The sequence below is a fragment of the Chiloscyllium plagiosum genome, unplaced genomic scaffold (genome assembly GCF_037043375.1).
Source record: "Chiloscyllium plagiosum isolate Xiang-an unplaced genomic scaffold, Cpla_swu_hap1 HiC_scaffold_42, whole genome shotgun sequence".
In the NCBI taxonomy this organism is placed as follows: Eukaryota; Metazoa; Chordata; class Chondrichthyes; order Orectolobiformes; family Hemiscylliidae; genus Chiloscyllium; species Chiloscyllium plagiosum.
This window is the reverse complement of record NW_028270180.1, coordinates 16,831,693-16,858,992: the sequence shown is the minus strand read 5'-3', so window position 1 is coordinate 16,858,992 and position 27,300 is coordinate 16,831,693. Positions and strand designations below refer to the sequence as shown.

The 27,300-nt window shown below is 45.4% G+C and overlaps 1 protein-coding gene across 2 annotated transcripts in view; it reads right to left on the bottom strand.

Annotated features, from left to right (window-relative positions):
- neil1 (nei-like DNA glycosylase 1) overlaps positions 1-23,777 on the bottom strand; it is a 44,129-nt gene extending 20,352 nt beyond the window's left edge. For both annotated transcript variants that reach the window (XM_087982058.1, XM_087982059.1), the window contains exons 1-6: positions 23,662-23,777; positions 19,562-20,047; positions 15,718-15,837; positions 14,648-14,711; positions 6,156-6,261; positions 5,110-5,234 (exon numbers count right to left, since the gene is read on the bottom strand). In XM_087982058.1, coding sequence (XP_087838184.1) covers positions 5,110-5,234; positions 6,156-6,261; positions 14,648-14,711; positions 15,718-15,837; positions 19,562-20,034 — 888 coding nt within the window. In that variant the 5' untranslated portion in view covers positions 20,035-20,047; positions 23,662-23,777. The remainder of the gene's footprint in view (positions 1-5,109; positions 5,235-6,155; positions 6,262-14,647; positions 14,712-15,717; positions 15,838-19,561; positions 20,048-23,661) is intronic.
- Positions 23,778-27,300: the final 3,523 nt, after the last annotated feature.

Genomic DNA, 27,300 nt, shown 5'->3' with positions numbered 1-27,300 from the left:
CTGTCAGGTGAGTTTTTTTAAGAAAAGCCATAGGGTGATATTTTGAAGACAACTGGGGTTAAATCACCCAGTGCCAAGGTCACAATCATCCTTCACTCAGCTCCATAGCAGGAGGTCCACCCAGTTGTCACCACGCTGTTTGTTGGATCTTGCTGTGCACAAATTGGCTGCTGTGTTTCCGAGATTATTCAAGTGATTACACCTCAAAGAAGTATTTAATTTCTTGCTATGCTAGTAATTGCTGCTTGATTTGCATCACATCCACCCCCTCCACCACCAATATGTGCACTATCTACAAGATGAACTGCAGAAATTCACCAAAGATCCCTCAGACAGCACCTTCCAAACCCAAGATCATTTTGACTTGATTTATTACAGTCACCGAGGTATGGTGAAGAATGTTGTCTTACATGCTTTACAGGCAGATTGTACTAAACAAGTGCTTCAGGGTAAAGGTACAGAGTGCAAGACACCATTTTACAGCTGCTGAGAAGTTGCAGAGAGAGATCAACATTAATGTTAAAGAGATCCACTCAAAGGTTTGATAACAGCAGTGAAGAAGCTGCTCTTAAATCTCTTTGCACCTGTATAAAAACTGTTATACCTTCGATATCTTTGAAATCTTCCATCTAGAAGGGCAAGGGCAGCAGATACACGGGAACACCACCAGTTGCAAGTTCCCCTCCAAGCCACTCACAGGCCTGACTTGGAAATAGTTCTGATGAAGGGTCGCTGGACTCAAAACGTTAACTCCCTGACTTTGAAATACCCCGCTTTCCTTCACTGTCGCTGGGTCAAAATCCTGGAACTCCTTCCCTCAGGGCATTGTGGGTCTACCTCCAGCACAGCAGTTGCAGAAGCCAACTTACCGCCCACCCTCACAAGGGCGACTGGGCATGGGCAATAAAAGCTGGCCCAGTCAGTGATGCCCATGCCCCATCTAGGAATTTGATTGTATGTTGTCTTTTCCCTAACATGGGGAATTCCAAGGCTTGGGGGTACATTTTTAAGGTGAGAGGAGAGAGATTTAACAAAGACATATGAGGCTTTTTTTTAACACAGATGCTGGTTCGAGTGTAAAATGAACTTGCTGAGGAAGTGGCGGATGTGGGTACAGTTACAACATTTAAAAGACATTTAGATAAGTACATGAAGAGGAAAGGTTTGGAGGGATATGGACCAGGAGCAGGCAGATGGGACTAGTTTGGGATTATGTTCAGCATGCACTGGTTGGACCAAAGAGTCTGTTTCCATGCTGTATGACTCTATGCCTCTATGAAACATCCTGAGATTGTGGCAGGCGCTATATAAAAGCACTTTATTAAACTGGACACACAGAACGGATCAGACACAGGCTGTGTGTCTTTTCACCATACCTCGGTACACATGTCGGTAATAAATCAAATCAAAATGACCTTGGGTTTGGAAGCTGTTGTCTGAGGATCTTTGGTGAATTTCTGCAGTGCACCTTGTACATAGTACACACTGCTTCTGGATTAGTGGTGCTGGAAGAGCACAGCAGTTCAGGCAGCATCCGAGGAGCAGTAAAATCAACGTTTCGGGCAAAAGCCCTTCGTCAGGAACACAGGCAGAGAGCCTGAAGGGTGGAGAGGCAAATGAGAGGAGGGTGGGGGTGGGGAGAAAGTAGCAGAGTACAATAGGTGAGTGGGGGAGGGGATAAAGGTGATAGGTCAGGGAGGAGGGTGGAGTGGATAGGTAGAAAATAAGATAGGCAGGTAGGACAGGTCATGGGGACAGTGCTGAGCTGGAAGTTTGGAACTGGGGTGAGGTGGGGGAAGGGGAAATGAGGAAACTGTTGAAGTCCACATTGATGCCCTGGGGTTGAAGTGTTCCGAGGCGGAAGATGAGGCGTTCTTCCTCCAGGCGTCTGGTGGTGAGGGAGCGGCGGTGAAGGAGGCCCAGGACCTCCATGTCCTCAGCAGAGTGGGAGGGGGAGTTGAAATGTTGGGCCACAGAGCGGTGTGGTTGATTGGTGCGGGTGTCCCGGAGATGTTCCCTAAAGCGTTCTGCTAGGAGGCGTCCAATCTTCCCAATGTAGAGGAGACCGCATCGGGAGCGACGGATACAATCTATGATATTGGTGGATGTGCAGGTAAAACTTTGATGAATGTGGAAGGCTCCTTTAGGACTTTGGATGGAGGTGAGGGAGGAGATGTGGGCGCAGGTTTTGCAATTCCTGCAGTGGCAGGGGAAGGTGCCAGGATGGGAGGGTGGGTTGTAGGGGGTCGTGGACCTGACCAGGTAATCACAGAGGGAACGGTCTTTGCGGAAGGTGGAAAGGGGTGGGGAGGGAAATATATCCCTGATGGTGGGGTCTGTTTGGAGGTGGCGGAAATGTCGGCGGATGATATGGTTTATGCGAAGGTTGGTAGGGTGGAAGGTGAGCACCAGGGGCATTCTGTCCTTGTTGCGGTTGGAGGGGTGGGGTCTGAGGGCGGAGGTGCGGGATGTGGACGAGATGAGTTGGAGGACATCTTTAACCATGTGGGAAGGGAAATTGCAGTCTCTAAAGAAGGAGGCCATCTGGCAAGTTCTGTGGTGGAACTGATCCTCCTGGGAGCAGATACGGCGGAGGTGGAGGAATTGGGAATACGGAATGGCATTTTTGAAGGAGGTAGGGTGGGAAGAGGTGTAATCCTGCTGCTACTGAGCGTCGGTGGAGGAGGGAATGGATTTATTTACCGAGAGAGAGATATTGCTCGCTGCGTTGGTATTATTAAAACATTCCGATGGGATTGAGTGATGTCAGCTAGATCGGATCCGAGAGGGGTCAGCGACTGGGGGGTCAGGCAGAACGTGCTCACAATGATACCTTGCACTGTTGAGCTCAGTTCCCTGGCACCACAATGGCTGGGCTGCAGGCCGACTGCTCGAGGGGGCACTCTGATGAAATCCCAGAGGTTCGGATCTGACCTCGAGGATGTGCCAGTGAGTTTATCGGAGATGCAACCCACTGCGGTCGATAGACAAATGCAGGAATTGGAATGAGCACAGAGTTCTCAGAGTGTGGCGTTTCACTGTGGGTTGCAGTTACAGAGGTACGGTGCAGAGGGAAAGGTCACAGAGGGAGTCGAACGCACGAATGTGAATATTAAACCTCAGGCAATGCCAGGCAATCCCAGTCAGCACAAGGTAAACGGGTGGCAGACAACTTAACCTGCACACGCTTGCAAGCCTCAGAAAGTTTACCCAACAAGGGCATTCTGCCCCTGGAAATCAACTGTTAAATAATCCAGACTGTGCTCAGAGTTACATCACGCCTTGAATTGGTCTCCCAGTGTGATGCACATGCATAGGATCCGGTTCTGCTAAGGCAAAAGGAATTTGGACGTACACTGCACTTCAGAAAAAAAGAACCGCAGAAACAGCCAGTCTCTGCCTTGCCCCCATGGCAACACCCTGACCAATCCAAATCTGCGTCACAATTCGGATTGACAGTTAACTGTTCTTGATACGTCGCCAGCCAATGGTGGCCTGGCCAATCAGCATCTTCTTCCCAGGCTGTATCAGATGTTGTCCCTGGCAACCCAGTCCTGACCAGCGGCAGATGAATGTTCACCTTCTTCTCTCGTCTCAGCAATGCAACCAATCTGGCCATTGCTGTCCGTGGGAGCTTGCTGTGCACAATTTAGCTACTACTTGGGCATCTGAAGAAGTTCTTCCCTGGGTCTAAGCACTTTGGGATGCCAGCAGGTGCTATACGAATGGAAGTATTCACAGAATGAATCGTCACTTGGTAGCACAGACATGTGCTGAGACATGATGTCAGTGCAACTCATGTGAGTGATTTGGTATTCTTGCAATTCAGTCCTGATGATACCAAGATGAAAGTCTGTATCTTACAGAACGAAAGCATAAGCAGGAAAGCTGCAGTATCAGCTGTAGTTAGGTATAATGCACATTCACTTACTGACAGATCTTGCACAGGAGTGTTCTGTAGTGTTATGACACAGCGGTTAACTCCACTGTTAATTAAACCAAACACCCAAAAAAGCTCACTTCACCTCGTATTCTGTTAAAATATGAGTGCCAGAGAACTCCCAAATTCTACTATTTAAAGAAAATAATATCAATGTATTCTTTAACTCTAAAGGTAAACATTAAACAATTATTCACAGCTCTAAGCCCCCCCCCCTTTCTCTTAACTGCTGATTACCTCCCTCCAACTCTATAACAATATGCTGTTCCAATAAAACACTTATTACAATTACATCAACTTAATTTCAAAATCACACAGCTGCTGTCATCTTTGGTATTGGCTTTAGGAAGGGGGGGGGGGGGAAGATTTTGATTCAACAACACCAATGGGGCAGAGTACAGAAAAGAGTTAGACACCTTAGTGGCATGGTGTCAAGACACTAATCCCTTCCTTGAGGTCAGTAAAGCAAAGGAGCTGGCCATCACCTTCAGGAAGTGGAGTGAAGGACATGCCCTCTGTCTGTATCAATGGGGCTGAGGTGGAGGTGGTTGAAAGCTTCAAGTTCCTGGGAGTAAACACCATCAACAATTTGTCCTGGTCCATTCATGTCAATGCCACAGTCAAGAATGCACACCAATGCCTCTACTTCCTCAGGGGGCTAAGGAAATTCAGCATGTCCACAATGACTGACCAATTTTATAGATGTACCATAAAAGCATCCTATCTGGATGCATCACAGCTTGGTTTGGCAACTGCTCTTCACAAGACCAGAAGAAACGACAGAGAATTGTGAACACAGCCCAGTCTATCACGCAAACCAATCTTCCATCCATTGACTCCATCTACACTTCCCACTGCTTCAGGAAGGTAGCCAACATTGTCAAAGACCCCTCCCACTCCAGTTGGAAACAAGCGTCAACAAATTTAAGAGCAGCTTCTTCCCTGCTGTTATCAGACTTAAAATGGATCTCTCATACATTAGAGTTGATCTTTTTCTAGCATCTTCTCTGTAGCTGTAACACTATATTCTGCATTCTGTTCTATTACCCTGATGGACTCATGTAAGGTATAATTTGTCTGGAAAGCCATAGAACAATACTTTTCACTGTGTCTTGGTACATGTGACAATATTAAATCAGATCAAACCACTGTAAAGCTGCTCTGATTACCTGGAACCAAATGGTTCTTCCATTACTGTCACGTAGCGACTGCATTCCATCGACATTGTAGCAACGGAGCCAGTCTTCAAAGGCAGAGGATTCACCCACATGCTCGGGATCATAGCCCTTGCCATCTGCAGTCGGGCAAGAGGAAGAGTGAGGATTAAAATGAGGGTTGACCGCTGTTTCTTACTTGCCTTATTAAGAAGATCCTAGTCTTCTTTCAAAGACCAAAAATGGTGGTCAGAAGACACCTCGGACACTGACAGCCAGTTCACCTTTGTGGGAGAGACTCAATTGATGAGACACGGTCTAACCAGAAGGAGACCCTCTCTTCCCCCACCCCGGCCTCCCCCCAATTAAAGATGGAAGTGAGGACCTTGCGGCTGTGTGGTCCTCTTTCCCACACAGCCACAGGGAGGCGCTATGACTGAGTGGGCGAGATGCATGACTGACAGGGGAGTTAAAGCATATTGGGAGGAGACAGGTGTTATGAAGGTGTAGACGTGTACTGTACCTTTAAGGGAACTAAAATTTCTGGCTGGCACAAAGTGCTCTGAAAGATTTTAAAATGTAACAGTGGGTGAAACAAATAGTTGGAGAACAATCTACAGAGGAAAATCTACAAAAGGAGAATGGACAAAGCTGACTGGTTTTGAAATGTGATTATTTTTCTCTATAAATCTTAATTGGGTATTTTTAAAATTGGACCAGCATTGTAGAGTGGGAGGTAAAAACAGGAGTTGTAAATAGTTGTGAAGAAATAAAATTGTTAATTTTTACTTTAAATCGTGACCTCTGAGATAGTTCTTTCCCTTTTGGAATTTAACAGATCACGGCTCCAGGTGAGCCTCTGTGTGTATCGGGTTTAAATTAGCAAAGGGGTTTACCCCGCATCGTAACACAGGAGAGTGGAAGCTATAGTCAGATCAGCTGGAATCTGATCGATTTGTGGACTACAGCCCAGAAGCTGAATGGCTCACTCCTGATTTGTGCCGATGACACAGCGGAGTTCACGTTTTACATATTGGAATGTAAACCTGGAAGCGACTCACCCAAATTAACAACCTCTGTCGGAAGCATGTGACAAAGTTCCAGAAGATCAGGATTCTCCATCTTTATCTTTATCTTCTTACTCAAAGACACCTCATTCGCCTGAGACTGAAAGATAGGTGAGACGTTAAGACCTGCACCAGCCATGAAAGCTCCAAAGGTAAGTGCTGGAAGCAATCTACCAATTTACAACAGGATTACTCAGTTGAGAAAGACTATCTCCATTTGCATTGCCATTTTACTTTGAACGGATTTCTCGTGCGGCATGTTGCACCGATGTAATTCATGTACCCTCGGACTTATTGGCTCCTTTAGCCCGCTCGCACAAGCGGCTCTTGAAGACACAGATTCTGAACGTGGCAGGTTGTAACGCGGGCACTAACTTATCCTGCACAATGTGTAAGATCAGCCCATTTGGCAACTGTCAATTACGTGCTGCAGGGGTCGAACCCCACTCTATAACTGTCAGCACAAGCTAAAGGCAGACGTTCCAACGCAGTACTAAAAGAGTGCCGCCTCATCAGATGTGCTGGGTTGGACAGTTCAGAAAGATTCGAGACAGAGAGAGAGAGAGAGAGAGAGAGATTGACTACAAACTGGTGCGGAGCATCCTCTGCATGAGACATATAGATCACAGTTCCCGGATTACAGAGCATCACTGAAATCTTTTCGATTATCCATGTATTATTCCCAAAGTACAGGGAGGAAGGGGAAATTGCGGCTACACTATTTTTCACCACCACAACCGTTTTTCTTGGAATCACTCCTGAAGCCAGCGTTTATTTCCGCCCCAAATTAAACAAGGTGTTGAGGAGATGTTCTCTAGAATTGAACCAATTAGCTGGTAAGGGCATTCCAGAGGCAGTTAGGAGTTACCAACATTTCTGAGAGGCTGGAGTTACATACGGCCCAGACCGGCTTGGGCAGGCAATGGCCGAGAGGTAATAATGCTCAACTGTTTATCCAGAGACCCAGGTAATGTTCTGAGTTTGAATCCCCCATGACAGAATTTGCATTCAATAAAAATCTGGAATTATAAGTCTAATGATGAAGTTTAAAATCTCACAACAATGCAAGGGGCCTAACAGGGAAGGCAGAGGAACTCAGGGCATGGTTAGGAACATGGGACTGGGATATCATAGCAATTACGGAAACATGGCTCAGGGATGGGCAGGACTGGCAGCTGAATGTTCCAGGATACAAATGCTACAGGAAGGATAGAAAGGGAGGCAAGAGAGGAGGGGGGAGTGGCATTTTTGATAAGGGATAGCATTACAGCTGTGCTGAGGGAGGATATTCCCGGAAATACATCCAGGGAAGTTATTTGGGTGGAACTGAGAAATAAGAAAGGGATGATCACCTTATTGGGATTGTATTATAGACCCCCCAATAGTCAGGGGGAAATTGAGAAACAAACTTGTAAGGAGATCTCAGCTATCTGTAAGAATAATAGGGTAGTTATGGTAGGGGATTTTAACTTTCCAAACATCAACTGGGACTACCATAGTGTTGAAGGTTTAGAAGGAGAGGAATTTCTTAAGTGTGTACAAGACAATTTCTGATTCAGAATGTGGATGTACCTATTAGAGAAGGTGCAAAACTTGACCTACTCTTGGGAAATAAGGCAGGGCAGACTGAGGTGTCAGTGGAGCACTTTGGGCCCAGTGACACCTCAGTTTTATTCTATTCGTTTTAAAATAGTGATGGAAAAGGGTAGACCAGATCTAAAAGTTGAAGTTCTAAATTGGAAAAAGGCCAATTTTGACGGTATTAGCTGAACTTTCGAAAGCTGATTGGAGGCAGATGTTCGCAGGTAAAGGGACGGCTGGAAAATGGGAAGCCTTCAGAAATGAGATAATGAGAATCCAGAGAAAGTATATTCCTGTCAGGGTGAAAGGGAACGCTGGTAGGTATAGGGAATGCTGGATGACTAAAGATATTGAGGGTTTGGTTAAGAAAAAGAAGGAAGCACATGTCAGGTGTAGACAGGATAGATCGAGTGAATCCTTAGAGTATAAAGGCAGTAGGAGTATACTGAAGAGGGAAATCAGGAGGGCAAAACGGGGACATGAGATAGCTTTGGCAAATAGAATTAAGGAGAATTCAAAGAGTTTTTACAAATACATTAAGGACAAAAGGGTAACTAGGGAAAGAATAGGGCCCCTCAAAGATCTGCAAGGCGGCCTTTGTGTGGAGCCACAGAAAGTGGGGGAGATACTAAATGAATATTTTGCATCAGTATTTACTGTGGAAAAGGATATCGAAGATATAGACTGTTGGGAAATAGATGGTGACAGCTTGCAAAATGTCCAGATTACAAAGGAGGAAGTGCTGGATGCCTTGAAACGGTTAAAGGTGGATAAATCCCCAGGATCTGATCAGGTGTACCCGAGAACTCTGTGGGAAGCGAGAGAAGTGATTACTGGGCCTCTTGCTGAGATATTTGTATCATCGATAGTCACAGGTGAGGTGCCGGAAGATTGGAGGTTGGCAAATGTGGTGCCACTGTTTAAGAAGGGCGGTAAAGACAAGCCAGGGAACTATAGACCTGTGAGCCTGACCTCGGTGGTGGGCAAGTTGTTGGAAGGAATCCTGAGGGACAGGATGTACATGCATTTGGAAAGGCAAGGGCTGATTAGGGATAGTCAACATGGCTTTGTGCGTGAGAAATCATGTCTCACAAACTTGATTAAGTTTTTTGAAGAAGTAACAAAGAAGATTAATGAGGGCAGAGCAGTAGATGCGATCTATACGGACTTCAGTAAGGCGTATGACAAGGTTCCCCATGGGAGACTGATTAGCAAGGTTAGATCTCATGGAATACAGAGAGAACTAGCCATTTGGATACAGAACTGGCTCAAAGGAAGAAGACAGAGGGTGGTGGTGGAGGGTTGTTTTTCAGACTGGAGGCCTGTGACCAGTGGAGTGCCACAAGGATTGGTGCTGGGCCCTCAACTTCTCATCATTTACATAAATGAATTGGATGCGAGCGTAAGAGGTACAGTTAGTAAGTTTGCAGATGACACCAAAATTGGAGGTGTAGTGGACAGCAAAGAGGGTTACCTCAGATTACAACAGGATCTGGACCAGATGGGCCAATGGGCTGAGAAGTGGCAGATGGAGTTTAATTCAGATAAATGCGAGGTGCTGCATTTTGGGAAAGTAAATCTTAGCAGGACTTATACACTTAATAGTAAGGTCCTAGGCAGTGTTGCTGAATAAAGAGACCTTGGAGTGCAGGTTCATAGCTTCTTGAAAGTGGAGTCACAGGTAGATAGGATAGTGAAGAAGGCGTTTGGCATGCTTTCCTTTATTGGTCAGAGTATTGAGTACAGGAGTTGGGAGGTCATGTTGCAGCTCTGCAGGACATTGGTTAGGCCACTGTTGGAATACTGTGTGCAATTCTGGTCTCCTTCCTATCGGAAAGATGTTGTGAAACTTGAAAGGGTTCAGAAAAGATTTACAAGGATGTTGCCAGGGTTGGAGGATCTGAGCTACAGGGAGAGGCTGAACAGACTGGGGCTGTTTTCCCTGGAGCGTCGGAGGCTGAGGGGTGACCTTATAGAGGTTTACAAAATTATGAGGGGCATGGATAGGATAAATAGACAAAGTCTTTTCCCTGGGGTCGAGGAGTCCAGAACTAGAGGGCATAGGTTTAGGGTGAGAGGGGAAAGATATAAAAGAGACCTAAGGGGCAACGTTTTCATGCAGTGGGTGGTATGTGTATGGAATGAGCTGCCAGAGGATGTGGTGGAGGCTGGTACAATTGCAACATTTAAGAGGCATTTGGATGGGTATAGGAATAGGAAGGGTTTGGAGGGATATGGGCCGGGTGCTGGCAGGTGGGACTAGATTGGGTTGGGATATCTGGTCGGCATGGATGGGTTGGACCGAAGGGTCTGTTTCCATGCTGTACATCTCTATGACTCTATTACACCAGGTTATAGTCCAACAGGTTTATTTGGAAGTACCAGCTTTCGGAGCACTGCGCCTTCTTCAAGTAGCTAATGGGGCAGGATCACAGGACACAGAATTTATAGTAAAAGATCAAAGACTTGATTAAGGACCTAACAGGAATCTCGGTTTGTTCAATACATCGCATTAGTTGTATGACACTTTGATCTTTTACTATAAATTCTATGTCCTATGATCCTGCCACATAGCTACCTGACAAAGGAGCAGTGCTCCAAAAGCTTGTCCTTCCAAATAAACCTGTTGGACTATAACCTGGTGTTGTGTTATTTCTAACTTTGTCCAGCCCAGTCCAACTCCGGCACCTCCATGTTGAGTCTAATGATGACCAGGAAACCATTGCTGATTATTGGGAAAACCCCACCTGGTTCCCTAAAGTCCTTTCAGGAAGGAAACTGCCATCCTTACCTGGTCTGGCCTACATGTGACTCCAGACCCACAGCTATGTGATTGACTCTGAACTGCTCTCAGGGCAATTAGCGATGGGCAATAAATGCTGGCCTAGCCAGCAATGCCCTCATCCTGTGAATGAATAATAAAGTAAATATAGATTTCCATCCTTAAAGGGCATTATTGAGCCAAGCGTACTCATACAGCAGTTTCCTAACTGGCATCCCAACCACCACTTTAAACATTCACTCTTTCCAACACCATCGCAGAGTGGCAGCAGTACTATCTTCAGTATACATTGTGGTATCTCACAAGGCTCCTTCAACAACATGTTTCAAAATCATGACCATTTCCATCGAGAAAGACACAGGCAGCAGATACATGGAAACACCACCAGCTGCAAATTCCCCTCTCAGCCACACACCACCCTGGCGTGGAAACATATCACCGTTCCTTCAGTGTTGCTGTATCAAAATCCTGGAATTCCCTCCCTACCTGAGCGTCTACCTGCAGCACATGGACTGCAGTGGCTGAAGGCGGCAGCTCATCACTATCTTCTCAAAGGGGCAACTAGGGATGGGCAATAAATACTGGGCTCAGCCAGCGACATTTTGTGAATGAATCGTAAGAAAAATGGTCAATTTTATCGAATAGGTTTTTAATAAGTGCCGTGGTGGGATATGAATTTGGATCCAGTTATGAAATCACTATGCTACTGCACCCTAGAGGGTGCCTTCAAACATTATACAGCATTCCAACAGTCTGCAAATGAACTGCACTCTCAAAAAAAACACCTCCTGACCAATGAGACATTTATTACCTCATACTTCTAAAACATATGTAAATATTTGAAAAAAAAAGACCAAAGACAGCAAGCGAAAAGCTACTTGGAAGTGGGACATAAAGAAATGAGATATCACCACAGAATATTCTGAGGGAGAAACAGGAGTGCAGAATTGAAGCAGAAAGTGTTGGTGGCGTTTACCTATGAAGAGCCTGTTTGATTTAAGTTGCTGCTGAAGGCAGGGTTACTTTACCACGGAGTGCTCACCATAAATAAAAATGAAAAGAAATGTCGATGTGGTAAATCAGAAACAAAAACAGAAGTTGCTGGAAAAGCTCAGCAGCGTCTGTGAAGAGAAATCAAAGTTAACATTTTGAGTTCGGTGACCCTTCCCAATATAAACGAACTGCCGCTGAGACTAAATAGCAAGATCCAGCATTAACACTTGGAAACACTGGCTTTGCTGCTGAGCGATCTGTTCTTGTTAAAACCATGCTCTGTGAAGTAGTAAGAAATTGGCATACTGCTGCATGATGGGATACTTGACCAAGGTAAAAGCTATCTTGGCTCTCGCTTTAGTAGAAAAATACTGCTGGAGATAAAGACTGAGTTTGTGTAATTATAATTTGACAAAATATGGGGAGTGTATCATAGGCTCATCAGTAGGGATGCTTCCTGAGCTCATTAGCTTTTCTGTCCTTAAGCAACAAGGCAATAGCTGCACTGTGCTTATCTTTACCTTGAATTATTATGAACTGTGGAATGTTGTTTGTATCATTGTATAAGTATAGGCTGACTGTTCAGCTCGAGTGAGTGCTTTTAGACAGTGGAGACTGTCTCTGCCTCTCTGTGAATTCACAAAATATAAAACTTCTTGAAACAAGACTCAAAAGTCTCGGAAAAAGCAATTTCCTCGACACTCAGTTTCCCCACAATAGAAACATCATGAAGTGCCTTGACATTTTATTTTTTTGCAATCCACTTGGTGCAGGTGATTTCACAACAAAGTCGAATTCCTTTTTATGATTTTAACCTAACATGAACTGATCTGTTAAAAAGTGGTCACTCACTTTTACTGGCCCAATAGAAACCGGTTTGAGTTAGATTAAAAACAAACAAAAAACCCATAAGATTACATCCACCAAGCTGTCTGGATATCAAAATTATACTTTATCTTCAGAACCTCCCAGGGAGATCAATTTGAGTATCTCATATTCTACTGAAATGAATGCTCCACCCACTCTCGTTGACAGAGAAGTAAATATTGGCCTTACAGAAGTTCACAAAATCACGAGGGAGTATAGATAAGATGAATGGCAGGTGTCTTTTCTCTCAGGTGGGGGATTTCAAAACTGGGGGGGGGGGGGGGCGTATTTTTAAGGTGAGAGGAGGAAGATTTAAAAAAAGACATGAATGCAACGTTTTTACACAGACAATGGTTCGTGTGTGGAATGAGCTGCCAGAGACAGTGATGGGTGCAAGTACCGTTACAAAGACATTTGGATAAGTGTGTGAATAGGAAAGGTTTGGAGGAATATGGAACAGGAGCAGGCAGGTGGGACTAGTTCAGTTTAGGATTATGTTCATTATGGATTGGTTGGACTGAAGAGTGTGTTTCCGTGCTGTATGACTCTAAGTTGCTGACTGTAGAAACATGTGCTTTGTATAAATTTAATTTACAGATAGTCCCCAATTTATGAAAGTCTGACTTACGAACATTTATACTTACAAACGGGATCCCATACAGGTCCAACATATGAACATTTCCTGTACAGTTGCTTTATATTGTCCTGCTTTGTACTTTGACATGCATATAAATTGACTTGTGACTGGACTCCTGAAGAAAACCCGTCCCCTACTCGGAGACTGTCTGTTTTTAAAATGCCTGACGATGGCTTGCTGAGTGTGTGCTTTACTCGATCCTTGCTTCTCAGTCCAGCTTCACCCTGTAGTTGCTTTTTGTTTGTTTGTGGCAACAGAGACTGGACATTCATCACTTTAATCCGCACTCCAACAGCGCTCTGACGGAAATACCGCAGCAGCCGGATTCTCTGCCAAGTCTTGGAATAGAATCCCTAGAGAAAGGCCGTTCGGCCCATTGTGTCTGCACCAACCCTTCAAAGGGCATCCCACCCAGAGTCATCCTCCTAGTCTATCCATGTAACCCTGCATTTCACATGGCTAACCCACCTAGCCTGCCCATCCCTGGACACTATGGACACTTTAGCATGGCTGTGTTGTAATGACAGGCTGGGGCTTTTTTCACTGGAGTGAGACTGAGGGGTGACCTTATAGCAGTCTGTAAAATCATGAGGGGCACAGATAAGGTAGATATCCAACAGCTTTACTCCATGGTAGGACAGTCTAAAACTAGAGGGCATAGGTTTAAGGTGAGAGGGAAGCGATAAGGTGAAGGGACAATATTTTCACAAAGAGGGTGGTGAGTGTCTGGAACAAGTGACAGAGGTAGGTGTGGGGGGTGAGTATGATTTCATCACTTAAACAACATTTGGACAGGTACATGGGTGGGCTTGGACCAAACGCAGGCAAATGGAACTAGTTTGGTTATGAAAACTGGGCAGCATTGGCAAGTTGGACCGTCTTTTTCCATGCTTTAGTCCTCTATGTCTCTAATCCACCTAACCTGCACATCTTTGGGATGTGGGAGGAAATCCATGCAGACACGGGGAGGATGTCTGTGCGGACTATGCACAGTCGCTAACCACTGAGCCACCATAACATTTTTTTAAACTTAAAAAATAAATTAAACAGCACATGGATTTAAATCACCCACCATTTCTTCATGAATGCTGCATCAAATTGCTGGAATTACCTCTCTGAGGAAACACTGACATTGCAGTAATGTTGCGTGACTTAGAGTCCAGAGATTCTGGCTAATGCTTTGAGGACATGGGTTCAACTCTCCATCCCCAACCATCCCCACCCCAATGAGAGCTGGCACAATTTAAATTCAATGATAAAGAATGTAGTATAAAGTCAGTCTCAGTAAGTGTGACCATGACAAATTCTCCCTGAATGTTGTAAAATCCCATCTGATTCACCAGTCGCCTTGAGAGAAGGAAATCTGCCATCCTTACAGAGTCTGGCCTACATGTGACTCCAGATCCAGAGCTTGGTCACCTTGGACACAGCCGAAGCAGGCGTATTTTTTTAACCCCCAAACAGAAGGAGGAAAACTAAGCAAATTAAAACCGAAAGAACTGTGGATGCTGAAAACCAGAAACCAAAGCAGAAGTTGCTGGAAAAGCTCAGCAGGTCTGGCAACATCTGTGGAGAGAAATCAGAGTTAACGTTTCGGGTCCGGTGACCCTTCCTCAGAAAACTAACCGTTTCTTTGTGTAGCAAAGGTTCCAGCACGGTCCTGGCTTTTTCAAAAGGGGGGACTTTTGACCTAAAGCGAGCGACAAAGAGAGGTGAATCAATCGGGCATTTTCCGGCCAGTTCCAAGTCACAGGACCAACTTGCTCTGAAGCTAGTCTCCCTGATTACAGCCAACTCCTCCGAGTATGAGAAATATTGGCAACATCCCAGTGTTCACCTCTCCACACCATTCCTGCATCAGGTGACCACACCGAGACCTGTCGGCACTGCAAGGGCAGAGGTAACTGTTGATGTTTGTTGCTCAACTTGCACAGATCCAAACTAAAGCAGTAACAACTCTGAAAACATATTTCCATTGAAAATAAAACCCAATCACCTTGAAACCTGAAAGGGTGCAGAAAAGCTTTACAAGGATGCTGCTGGTGCTGGAAGGTTTGAGCTGAACAGGCTGGGGCTGTTTTCCCTGGAGCTGAGGAGTGACCTTATAGCAGTTTATAAAATTGTGGATAAGGTGAATAGAGAAGGGCTTTTCCCCAGGGTAGGGAATCCAAAACTAGGGGGCATAGGTTTAAGATAAGAGGGGAAAGATTTAAAAGGGGCCTAAGGGGCAACATTTTCACACAGAGGGAGGTGCGTGTATGGAATGAGCTGCCAGAAGAAATGGCGGAGGCTGGTACAATCACAACAGTTAAAAGGCATCTGGATTGGTATATGAATAGGAAGGGTTTAAACGGACATGGACCAAGTGCTGGCAAATGGGACTAGATCAGTTTAGGATATCTGGTCGGCATGGACGAGTTGGACCGAAGGGTCTGTTTCAGGGCTGTACCCTATGGTTCTATGACCCTCCAACAGATGCAGGATATGAAAACTGAATCCTGAATGGTGGAAATCAGCAACCCCAAACTCAGGCCTCGAACAAACACTGCCCAAGGACTTGCCAATCGAACTTTAACCCTGCTCCCAGTGTAGGAGGTGGGGCCCTGATTGTGTTTGTTCAGTGACTATAGGAGGGGCCTACAGGCCTAGCCCATTCCTCCCCCCCCCCCCGATGAAGAAGCCTTCCTCGACCTCACCTGAAGAGAATCTCTGCTCGCAGGTAATTGCCAATACCGCTGAAGTATTTCTGATTCAACAGCATCTCACAGATCGGCTTGTCAAAGGCTCTTTCTGATAGGTTTGTCAGCACATTTGATCTGGGATAGATGGCAGGAGAAGCAAACATAGAAATTAAACTCATGCTGCAGAAAAAAAAATGGATTGTGAGAGAAAAATAAAACACAATGGAAATAATAAAGAAAAAATTTAGCAACTAATAACAACAGAGAACTGTGACTGAAAGTTGCCAACGGGGTTATTCGGGCCATACTTCAATAATGACCATATATCAGTAACGACCATGTGCCATTAATGGGCAACATCAATAATGTCCATGTGTCACTATTGACCATATGTCAGGGGTGACCACGAATCCATAGTGACCATACATCAGTGATGTTCCATGCATCAGTAATGACTATACACCAATAATGACCATAACATGTCCGTAACATACATCAATAACGACCATAGAATGACTGTTTTGTCAGTAATGACCATATGCCAATAATGAACATATACTAATAATGCCAACACTACAGTGATGACCATGTGATAGTTATGACTGTACGCCAATAATGACCATACATCTGTAATGTACATCAGTAATAACCGCACGTTAGTAATGACCACACATTAGTAATGACCACACGTCAGTGATGTATATCAGTAATGACCACGCATCAGCAATGACCACACGTCAGTGATGTACATCAGTAATAGCAACACGTTAGTAATGACCACCGTCAGTAATGACCACACATCAGTAATATACATCAGTAATAACCACGTCAGTAATGACCATGTCAATGACGTACAGCATAATGACCACGCTTCACTAATATATTGTGTTGCTAAAGGGCAATCAGACTGAAACAGAAAAGAACCTATATGAGCCAGTAAAGAGTAAACTCTCTAATAAAGAAGGGAGAGAGAGGAATTGACCAAGAAAGGTTTGCATTTCAATTGGACTTTTCACAACCGCAGTCTATCCCAAAGCAATGTACGGGCAATAAAGTATAGTTTAAATTGTAGTCACTATTGTGATGCAGGAAGCAGAGCAGCCAATGGAGCACATGACACTCCCGCAACCAGTGAATGATCCAACAATCTGGTTACGGCAGAGAGAGCTCCTTTGCTCACCTTCAAATAGGACCATAGTATCTGCACGACTACTTTGGTTTCATGTCTCATTCAAAAGACACCACTCCCAACAGTGCAACACTCCCTGAGCCCCGCGCTGTAGGCTGTTATGCTTTTGTGTTCACATTTATAACAGAAACATTTGAAGTCACAACATTCAGACACAGAGGTATAACAGCAACGAGCTGAGCTCTGGTTGACACTGCATGCCAAGTAGGCAAAAGTGAGGACCGCAGATGCTGGAAACCAGAGTTTAGATTAGAGTGGTCCTGGAAAAGCACAGCAGGTCAGCCAGCATCCCTGGATGCTAATCTAAACTGCATGCTAGGTAGTCATTCTATTGCACACCCAACTACATTATCATCTTTTAATTAAGGAACAGGAGGTTTAGTGAGGATCGGAGCGAAACACTTTCACCAAAGGGTGGTGGGGAATCTGGAATTCGCTGCCTGTCAGGTTGGGAGAGGCAGAAACCCTCATCACACTGAAAAAGCATTTAGATGTACTGTTGCAATGCCAAAGTGTACAAGGCTGTGGGCCAAGTGCTGGAAAATGGGACCATAATAGTTATGTGCTTCTTTTTGACCAGCACTGATCCGATGGGCTGAAGGATCACTTCCTGTGCTGACTTGGGAGGTCATGTTGCGGCTGTACAGGACATTGGTTAGGCCACTGTTGGAATATTGCGTGCAATTCTGGTCTCCTTCCTATCGGAAAGATGTTGTGAAACTTGAAAGGGTTCAGAAAAGATTTACAAGGATGCTGCTAGGGTTGGAGGATCTGAGCTACAGGGAGAGGCTGAACAGGCTGGGGCTGTTTTCCCTGGGGCGTCGGAGGCTGAGGGGTGATCTTATAGAGGTTTACAAAATTATGAGGGGCATGGATAGGATAAATAGACAAAGTCTCTTCCCTGGGGTGGGGGAGTCCAGAACTAGAGGGCATAGGTTTAGGGTGAGAGGGGAAAGATATAAAAGAGACCTAAGGGGCAACCTTTTCATGCAGAGGGTGGTACGTGTATGGAACGAGCTGCCAGAGGATGTGGTGGAGGCTGGTGCAATTGCAACATTTAAGAGGCATTTGGATGGATATATGAATAGGAAGGGTTTGGAGGGATATGGGCCGGGTGCTGGCAGGTGGGACTAGATTGGGTTGGGGTATCTGGTCGGCATGGACAGGTTGGACGGAAGGGTCTGTTTCCATGCTGTACATCTCTATGACTATGACTATGACTTCTATGAGGGCCAGGCAATATGAAACAGAATATCATTGAGAATATAGTTAATGACGTTGGCTATCTCTTACACTTAAGTTAAAAATCACACAACACCAGGTTATAGTCCAACAGGTTTAATTGGAAGCACACTAGCTTTCGGAGCGAATATGAGTATTCGGCTCCTAATGAAAGGAAATCAGTCAGTCCCTTAGGACAGAAGTGTGGGTGGGTCTCACTGGCTTCCCCGTGCCTCTGGCAAAAATGTGTGACCCCCCCCCCTCACAGACTATTTCTAAGCTGTGTACAAACAGCCTGTCTGCAAAGTTAAAAGTCACACAACACCAGGTTAGAGTCCAACAGGTTTATTTGGAAGCACTAGTTTTCAGAGCACTGGTGTTGTGTGATTTTTAACTTTGTACCTCCCAGTCCAACACCGTCACCTGCAAATGATGTCTGCAATGTATGGATGTCTTGTCTCTTACAGATTGCCTCAGGCCAGTATTTTGCATTGTCTCCTTCTCCATTGAGTTCCAGGGTTGAGAGAATTCAGCGAGGTGGTTAGATTGACAAGACCTGGCACTGTGCTGCTTTAAGGAGACTAAGAGGGGATCTAATAAAGGCTCCCGCAATCATGAGGGGTCCAGACCGTGGAGATTGGGAAAAAGCATAAGCTGGAGGTCAAGAACCAGAACAAGATGAATGAAGGTGATTGACGGAAGAAACAGAAGTGACAGGAGTGGAAACCTTTTTTTTTTTACGCAGCATGTGGTTAGGGTCTGGCATGCACTGCCTCACAGTGCAGTGGGGGCTGGCTCAATCACACTTTCAAAACGAAACTGGGCAATTATCTGAAAAGACTCGCAGAGTTACGGGGAAAAGGCCGGAAAGCGGGACGAGCAGAGTTACAGAGAGGCAGCCTAGACAACGGGCTGAATGGCCTCCTCTGTGCCTCACTCAGACTAATCCAATCATTTAGCTTTCGTTGAACACAGTCTGCACAGCAGGAGATGCTGTCCAAATCAAAACAGCAAAGCATTCGCCCTCAAAGCAGACTGACCTCAACTGAGGTGGAGAGGTTGAGAACGTAAGAAACAGGAGTGGGATGAGGCCATTTGGCCCATCGAGGCGATACCACTATCCAATATGATAGAATCCTACAGCAAGGAGACAGGCCCTTCAGTCCAAACTGATCCATGCCAACCAAAATGTCCATGCATGCTGATTTTAGCTGTTGACTCCTTATTCATCCCCACTCTCCACATCCCTAGAGAGACAAACGTCTGTTCTACCTCAGCCACAGATACGTTCAGTGCCAGAGTGTCACTCCAGCTCAGGTCACTATGGCTGTTCGGTTAGGATGGCCCAAGATGGACAAGATCACCCTCTCCTCTGTCAGCTCTCCCGGAAAAAAAAAATGACAAAAATAGATGAGGGAAACAAAGGGGGGAGCACTTTTCTTTTGGTACCTGAACCTCTCGTATTCAAGCATCACGCACGGTCCCCTGTCCGGCTGCCAGGTCCCGTTGACTTCCCAACTGCCGAACCTTCTGGGGTCAACAAAGCACAGAACCTGCCTAGGCTTCCGTTTGGTGAAGAACTTGAGGTGGGCGTGTTTGGGGATGTCCTCCTCAGTCGTCAGCTTGAAGGACCCAGACATGCCAAAGCGGAAGACAATGTCCATCGGCGCCAACAGCCTGTCATCGCCTTCCACCCCATCTGATGTGATACCCTCTTTCCCATCCTCCTCTTTGATGGGGGTAAGGGTCAGCTTGACCTCCTTCCCTCTCGACACGGCGGAGATCAGGTAGGCGTCACAGCTGAAAGGCACGTCACAGTTTTTGCTCACCGTAGACTTTTCTACTTGCCCTGAGAACACAGTGCTGCAGCAGACCTGGTTAACAAACCTGGCAGCCAGGTGGAGTTCGGGTCCTTCAGGCATTTTAGAAGACGATCTAGAACGACAATGAAAACACAAATGATCAGGCCAGATTCAGGCAGGTTGAGAAGAATTAGAGTCATACAGCACGGAAACAGGCCCTTTGGTCCAAGCAGTCCATGCCAACCATAATTCCAAACTAAACTAGCCTCACTTATCCACACTTGACCCATATCCCTCCAAACATTTCTTATTCATGTGTTTATCCAAATGTCTTTTAAATGTTGTAACAGTACCCGCATCAACCATTTCCTCTGGAAGTTCATTCCACACACAAACCACTCTGTGCGAAAAAGTTGCCCCTCATGTCCGCATAGAGTCATCGAGATACAGCATGGAAACAGACCCTTCAGTCCAACCTGTCCATGCCAACCAGATATCCCAACCCAGTCTAGTCCCTCCTGCCAGCACCCGGCCCATATCCCTCCAAACCCTTCCTATTCCTATACCCATCCGGATGCCTCTTAAATGTTATAATTGTACCAGCCTCCACCACTTCCTCTGGCAGCTCATTCCATACACAAACCACCCTGTGCATGAAAAAGTTGCCCCTTAGGTCTCTTTTATATCTTTCCCCTCTCCCCCTAAACCTATGCCCTCTAGTTCTCGACTCCCCGACCCCAGGGAAGAGACTTTGTCTATTTATCCTATCCATACCCCTCGTGATTTTATAAACGTCTATAAGGTCACCCCTTACCCTCCGATGCTCCAGGGAAAACAGCCCCTCTCATCTAAAAAAAAACACCCTGTAGTCTTGAAATCCCCCACCTTAGGGAAAATACATCTGCAATTCACCTTATCTACAGCCCTCACCATCTTATAAAGCTCCCATGCTCCAGTGAAAGAGGTCCCTGCCTATCCAGCCTCTCCTCATAACTCAAACCTGACATTCCCGGCAATGTCCTGGTAAATCTCTTCTGAACCCTCTCCAGCTTAATAACATCCTTCCCAGAACATGAAGTTCATTCCACACGCGAAGCACCCGCTGTGTAAAACACTTGCCCCTTGTGTCATTTTAAAATCTCTATACGTATTAGTGTCATATTTTATTTACAGTCTAAATACTCAGACATCATCACAGTATTTGAGATACAGTACATAATCTCTGCCCGTTTATTAAAAGTGCAGGTTAAAACAAAGTTTGCTGCATTTCAAATACTGCCCATATATTTGGCATCCTTTTGTGACTATTTAGTCAGGACACATAAAACACTGTCTGCCTACTGTCACAATATAACAAAGCAACTGCAAAGGCCATAGGCCCCACTCAAAAGTGATGGGGTGGGGGGGGTGGGGGAGTGGGGGAGCAAATGTTGAGGCCTGCTAGTGGGTCCACAAGCTGTAAATTTGTGACCGTGACCTCTAAACCACCCCTGACTGAGTTACAACAACTGTTACCCGCACCAACTGCAAGTACACAGGACCATCGATCCCCACGGTGTTCTCACAGGTCTCCTTTCCCTACCCCAGCACCTCGCAGTTCATGGGGTCAAAAGAAACAGTTGGGGACGTACTGCCACTCAACGTCAGGAAACCCAAACAGTTACCAATCGTCTGAGATTGTGGAGCTGACTCCATCGATTCTTTGAAAAGGTGTTTCCGTGATCAAAATGTAAAGATCAGGCAGCATTTCACATTCAATAGAAACTCTGACCGGTCACTGGACTCAAAGCTGTAACTCTGCTTTCTCTCCCCAGATGCTGCCAGATCTGCTGGGTTTCTCAAGAAATTACATTTTTGTTTTCTTCTTCCAGTATCTGCAGTTCTTTGCTTTAGTTTCGTGTTTAACTCACAGCTACATCTTTTTTAAAATGAGGTAGATTACCCCCAAAGTTTCAGGTTTAAGAATGCAGCTGCACAGTTCCTTGAAAATGGAGTCACAGATAGACAGGGGAGTGAAGGTTCTGAGGAAGGGTCACTGGACTCAAAACGTTAACTCTGATTTCTCTTGCTGCCAGACCTTATGCTTATTAGTGAAGGTGTTTGGTATGCTTGTCTTTATTGGTCAGTGGATGGAGTGTGAAAGTTGGGTTACTGCTGTACAGGACATTGGTTAGGCCACTTTTGGAATACTGCGTTCTGGTCTCCCTGTTATAGAAAAGATGTGAAACTTGAAACGGCACAGAAAAGATTTACAAGGATGTTGCTGAGGTTGGAACGTTTGAACTATAGGGAGAGGCCAAACAGGCTGGGAATATTTTCCCTGGAGCGCCCGAGATTGAGGGATGACTCAATAGAGGTTTATAGAATCATAAGGGGCATAGATAGGGTGAATAGACAAGGTCTTTTTCCCAGTTTATGGAGTCCAAAATTGGAGGGCATAGGTTTAAGGTGAGAGAGGAACATTTTAAAAAGGGACCTAAGGGGCAACGTTTTCAAGGAGAGGGTGGTGTGTGTATGGAATGAGCTGCCAGAGGAAGTGGTGGAGGCTGATACAATTACAACATTTAAAAGGCATCTGAATGGGTACATGAATAGGAAGGGTTTAGAGGGATATGGGCCAAATATGGGCAAATGGGATTTAATTCATTCAGGATATCTGGTCGGCAAAGGGATATGGGACAAGTGCTGGCAAGTGGGATTAGGTCAGTTTAGGATATCTGGTCAGTGCGGATGAGTTGGAATGAAGGGTCTGTTTTCATGCCGTACCGCACTATGACTCTATAAATATCAATAAACAGACACTTGCATTTATATAGCACCGTTCATGACTTCTGGATGGCCCAGAAGTGTTTTACAGCTAATAAAGTAGTCACTGATGATGGAATGATGAGAGTATGGCAACACATTTGCAAACTGCAAGATCCCACAACCAGCAACATGACAAATGACCAGATTACACCTGTTCAGAGAAAAACATGAGAAAACCTCAGGAGATCGACAGTGTCTTTTCTTTACGAACGTGAGACCAATACTAACTTAGGCAAAAGCTCTATTCTTCGAACAATGCTTTGAGATGAATCATGTCCATTTGTTTAATTATCTCAACTAACATGGCCAGAAGGCACAAGACATCAAGTTATAGTCCAACAGGTTTATTTGAAACTGCAAGCTTTAGGAGTGCTGCTGCTTCATCAGGTGAAGTGTGACGAAGGAGGAGCACTCTGAAAGTTTGTGATTTCAAATAAACCTGTTGGACTATAATCTGTGTGACTTCTGACCTTGCCCGTCAAATTCCAACACCAGCACCTCCACATCATCTCAATCAACAAGACAGTATAACACCCCCTTAACACTGCAAGGGGAATCGACACCCTAGATATTGTACTCTGAAGCAAGTACAGAACATATTCCAACATTTGAGTTGACAGCACTGCCCCATTAAGACCCAGCTGAAATTCAGTAAACACAGACTGCAGTCTGCCGAGTTCATTCACAAATGGGTTTTGTATCAATCTCATTGATACAAAACAGCTCAACGCAGGATGCACTCCATCTGGAAGCGGGCCGGATACAATGTCTACACGACAAGGGTTGAGTTGGGTTGAGAATGAACGCCTGAAGGACAAGCATTCCTCTGCACTTGGAAATCTCCCCCCCCCCAGCATTTCGCAGCTCCTGAATGTGGAGTGCTCACTAGGATGGGGTTGCAAAATTCCTAAGCATGAACGGAAGTAACAATGCACGCACCGAGAAGGGGGAAGCAAACTGACACAATTGCATTCAATGCAGAGTTTGCAATGCGGATGCACAAACCCCAGGCAACACGAGTCGATTCCTTCCCTGTTAACGGCGTATTTCACTTCCTCTCAGGAAGTAACTTGGATCCTGTAGTCCCTACACTGCACTGACGTCAGTCTTAAAGGGGCAAGGTACATAGATTTGGAGGAGCCGGTGTTGGACTGGGGTGGGCAAAGTTAAAAATCACACAACACCAGATTATAGTCCAACAGGTTTGTTTGGAAGCACTAGCTTTCAGAGCGCTGCTCCTTTATCTGGTGAAGTCTGACAAAGGGGCAGCGCTCCGAAAGCTTGTGGTTTCAAATTAACCTGCTGGACGATAACCAGGTGTTGTGTGATTTTTAACAAGGTACATAGAGTCATAGTGATGTACGGCACAGAAACAGACCCTTTGGTCCAACTTGTCCATGCCGACCAGATATCCTAACCTAATCTAATTCCATTTCCCAGCACTTGGCCCATTTCTCTCTAAATCAAGATTAGAGTGGTGCTGGAAAAGCACAGCAGGTCAGGCAGCATCCGAGGAGCAGAAAAAAATCGACATTTCCGGCAAAAGCCCTTCATCAGGATTCCTGCTGACCTGCTGTGCTTTTCCAGCACCACTCTAATCTTGACTCTAATCTCCAGCATCTGCAGTACCCACCTCTGCCATATCCCTCCAAACCCTTCCTATTCACATACCCATCCTAATGCCTTTTAAATGTTGTAATTGCACCAGCCTCCACCACTTCCTCTGGCAGCTTATTGCATACACACATCACACTCTGCGTGCCCATTAGATCCATTTAAAAATTTTCACCTTTCACCTTAAACCTATGCCCTGTAGTTCTGGACCCTCCCACCCAATGGAAAAGACTTTGTCTATTTATCCTATCCATGTCCCTCATGATTTAATAAACCTTTATAAGGTCACCCCTCAACCTCTGACACTTCTGGGAAAACACTCCCAGCCTATTCACCCTCTCCCGAGAGATCAAATCCTTCAACCCTGGCAACATATTTCTAAATCTTTCCTGAACCCTTTCAAGTTTCACAATGCCCTTCCAATATCTAGATTTTTGTTCAAATAAGTAAAAAAATATTTTTCTAATCAACTCATTCAGAGATGTTATTACACACCTCTCAGGTAGACAGTATAGCGAAGGCAGTTCTGAGGAAAGGTCACTGGACCCAAAACGTTAACTCTGATTTCTCTCCACGGATGCTGCCAGACCTGCTGAGCTTCTCCAGCAATTTCTGTTTTTGTTTCTGATTTACAGCGTCCTCAGTTCTTGTAGTGACTGTGGCATTTGGCACACTTGCCTTTACTGGTCAATACATTGAGTATAGGAGCTGGGAGGTCATGTTGCAGCTGTGCAGGACATTGGTTAGGCCATTTGTGGAAGATGGTGTGCAATTCTGGTCTCCCTGCTTTAGGAAGGATGCTGTGAAATTTGAAAGGGTTCAGAAAAGATTTACAATGATGGTGCTAGGGTTGGAGGGTTTGAGCTAGAGGGAGAAGTTGAGTAGACTGGGACTATTTTCCCTGGAGTGTTGAGGCTGAGAGTCACGTTATAGAGATTCATAAAATCATGAGCGGCACAGATAGGGTGAATAGGCAAGATCTTTTCCGCAGGGTAAGGGAGTCCAAAATTAGAGGGCATAGGTTTAAAGTGAGAGGGGAAGGAATTAAAAAGGACTTAAGGGGCAACTTTTTCATGCAGGGTGTGGTGTGTGTATGGAATGAACTACCAGAGAAAGTGGTGGAGGCTGGTACAATGACTACATTTAAATGGCATCTGGATGGGTATATGAATAGGAAGGGTTTAGAGGGATATGGGTCAAATGTAGGCAAATGGGATGAGAAATCATTTAGGATATCTGGTCAGCATGTACATGTTGGACCAAAGGGTCTGTTTCCATGCTGTATAGCTCTATGACAGCTGGAGCAAGGACTTGAACCCAGGCCGCCTAGCTCAAAGGTAGAGACACTACCACTGCTCCACAAGAGCCCTTAGACCATACCATGCACTGTTGAGTTGCAATAGCAACATGTGTTCTTTTATACATGTGTTAGTCTGGATCTGTATTATGAACACAGCTGACCAGGAATCTCTCCAGCTCTTAATGCTGGGGGGTTGGGTACGGTGGTAAAGGGCATGTTAACAGTAACGCTTAACCTTTTGACTAACTTATGAGCCTACCTTACTTACCCAACCAGAATGAGGATAGGGGTCAAACCCAGGGCCATGGGAACTGTGTCACAAGGCCCCCTCATGACATTATTGTGTTATTCTTAAATAGCTTATTGTAATGGGAACATATATCCAGACAGAGAACTTCTTATGGCACAGTGGTAGTGTCTCTACCTCTGAACTAAGAGGCCCAGGTTTAATAACATCTATGAACACGTTGGTTAGAAAATATCTATATCCAGATGGGCCCATTTATTGCTATACTGTATTTAGGTGCTGAGCAACAATGAAAAAGTTCACCAGCCAACAAGACAGACAGGAGAAAGTGAGGACTGCAGATGCTGGAGATCAGAGTCGAGAGTGTGTTGCTGGAAAAGCACAGGTCAGGCAGCATCCGAGGAGCAAGAGAATCAACCTTTTGGGCATAAGTCCTTCATCAGGAATGATGCTTGGGCAGAGATGAGTTCAATGGGACAGGAGTAGGCTGAGACAATGGGTCAACTGGGGAAGTCAGGTTTATGAATCTCGGGTAGGAAATAGAATCGGGCGGTTTGAGGTTCACGGACGATGATGCTGGAGGCTGTGGATGGGAGATCGCCTGAGGTGAGGATGGTCTGGGAGATGATGGTTTGCTGATGGGAGGCAAGGCCGTGGTTGTGGTCGAGGGGGCAGTAGGAGGAGGTGTCGGTGAGTTGGTGCCTGGCTTCAGCGGTGTTGAGGTTGGTGCGCTAAACTACCACTGCACCCCCTTGTCCGCTGGTTGGATGTGAGATTTGGGTTGGAGCAGAGGAAGCTCCAGAAAGACAGTCCATGACACCCCAGAATTTTAAACCTAAATGTGTGATTATTTTGAATTGATGGGAACAAAAGTTTACTGTGTGGGCAAACTTTTTTTTTCTTTACTCATTCACAAAGTGTCACTGGCTAAGACAGCATTTAATGCCCATCCCTAATTGCCTCAGCGGGCAGTTAAGAGTCAAGCTGTGGGTCTGGAGTCACATGTAGGCCAGACCAGGTAAGGACGGCAGTTTCCTTCTCTAAAGAACATTAGTGAACCAGATGGGTTTTTCTGATAACCAGTGATGGATTCATAGTGATCATCAGATTTGTTTGAATTAAATTCAAATTCCACAATCTGCCATGGTGGGAGTTGAACCAGGGTCCACGGAACATTACCTAGATTAGCTGACCTGCAACAATAGCACTAGGCCGTTGCCTCCCTTACTTATAGTGAGTGAGTGGTACCTTGCTATCTTGCCAGATAATCTGAAATTCAGATAACCGAATGCTGGATAATCGAGGCTCCTCTGTAAATGAAGAAGCAGGCTTGAGAGACCAAATGGCCTGCTCCTGCTTTTATGTTAAATTAGGTACAAATACTTCCATCGTTTCCATATCGAATGACTGTATGCCG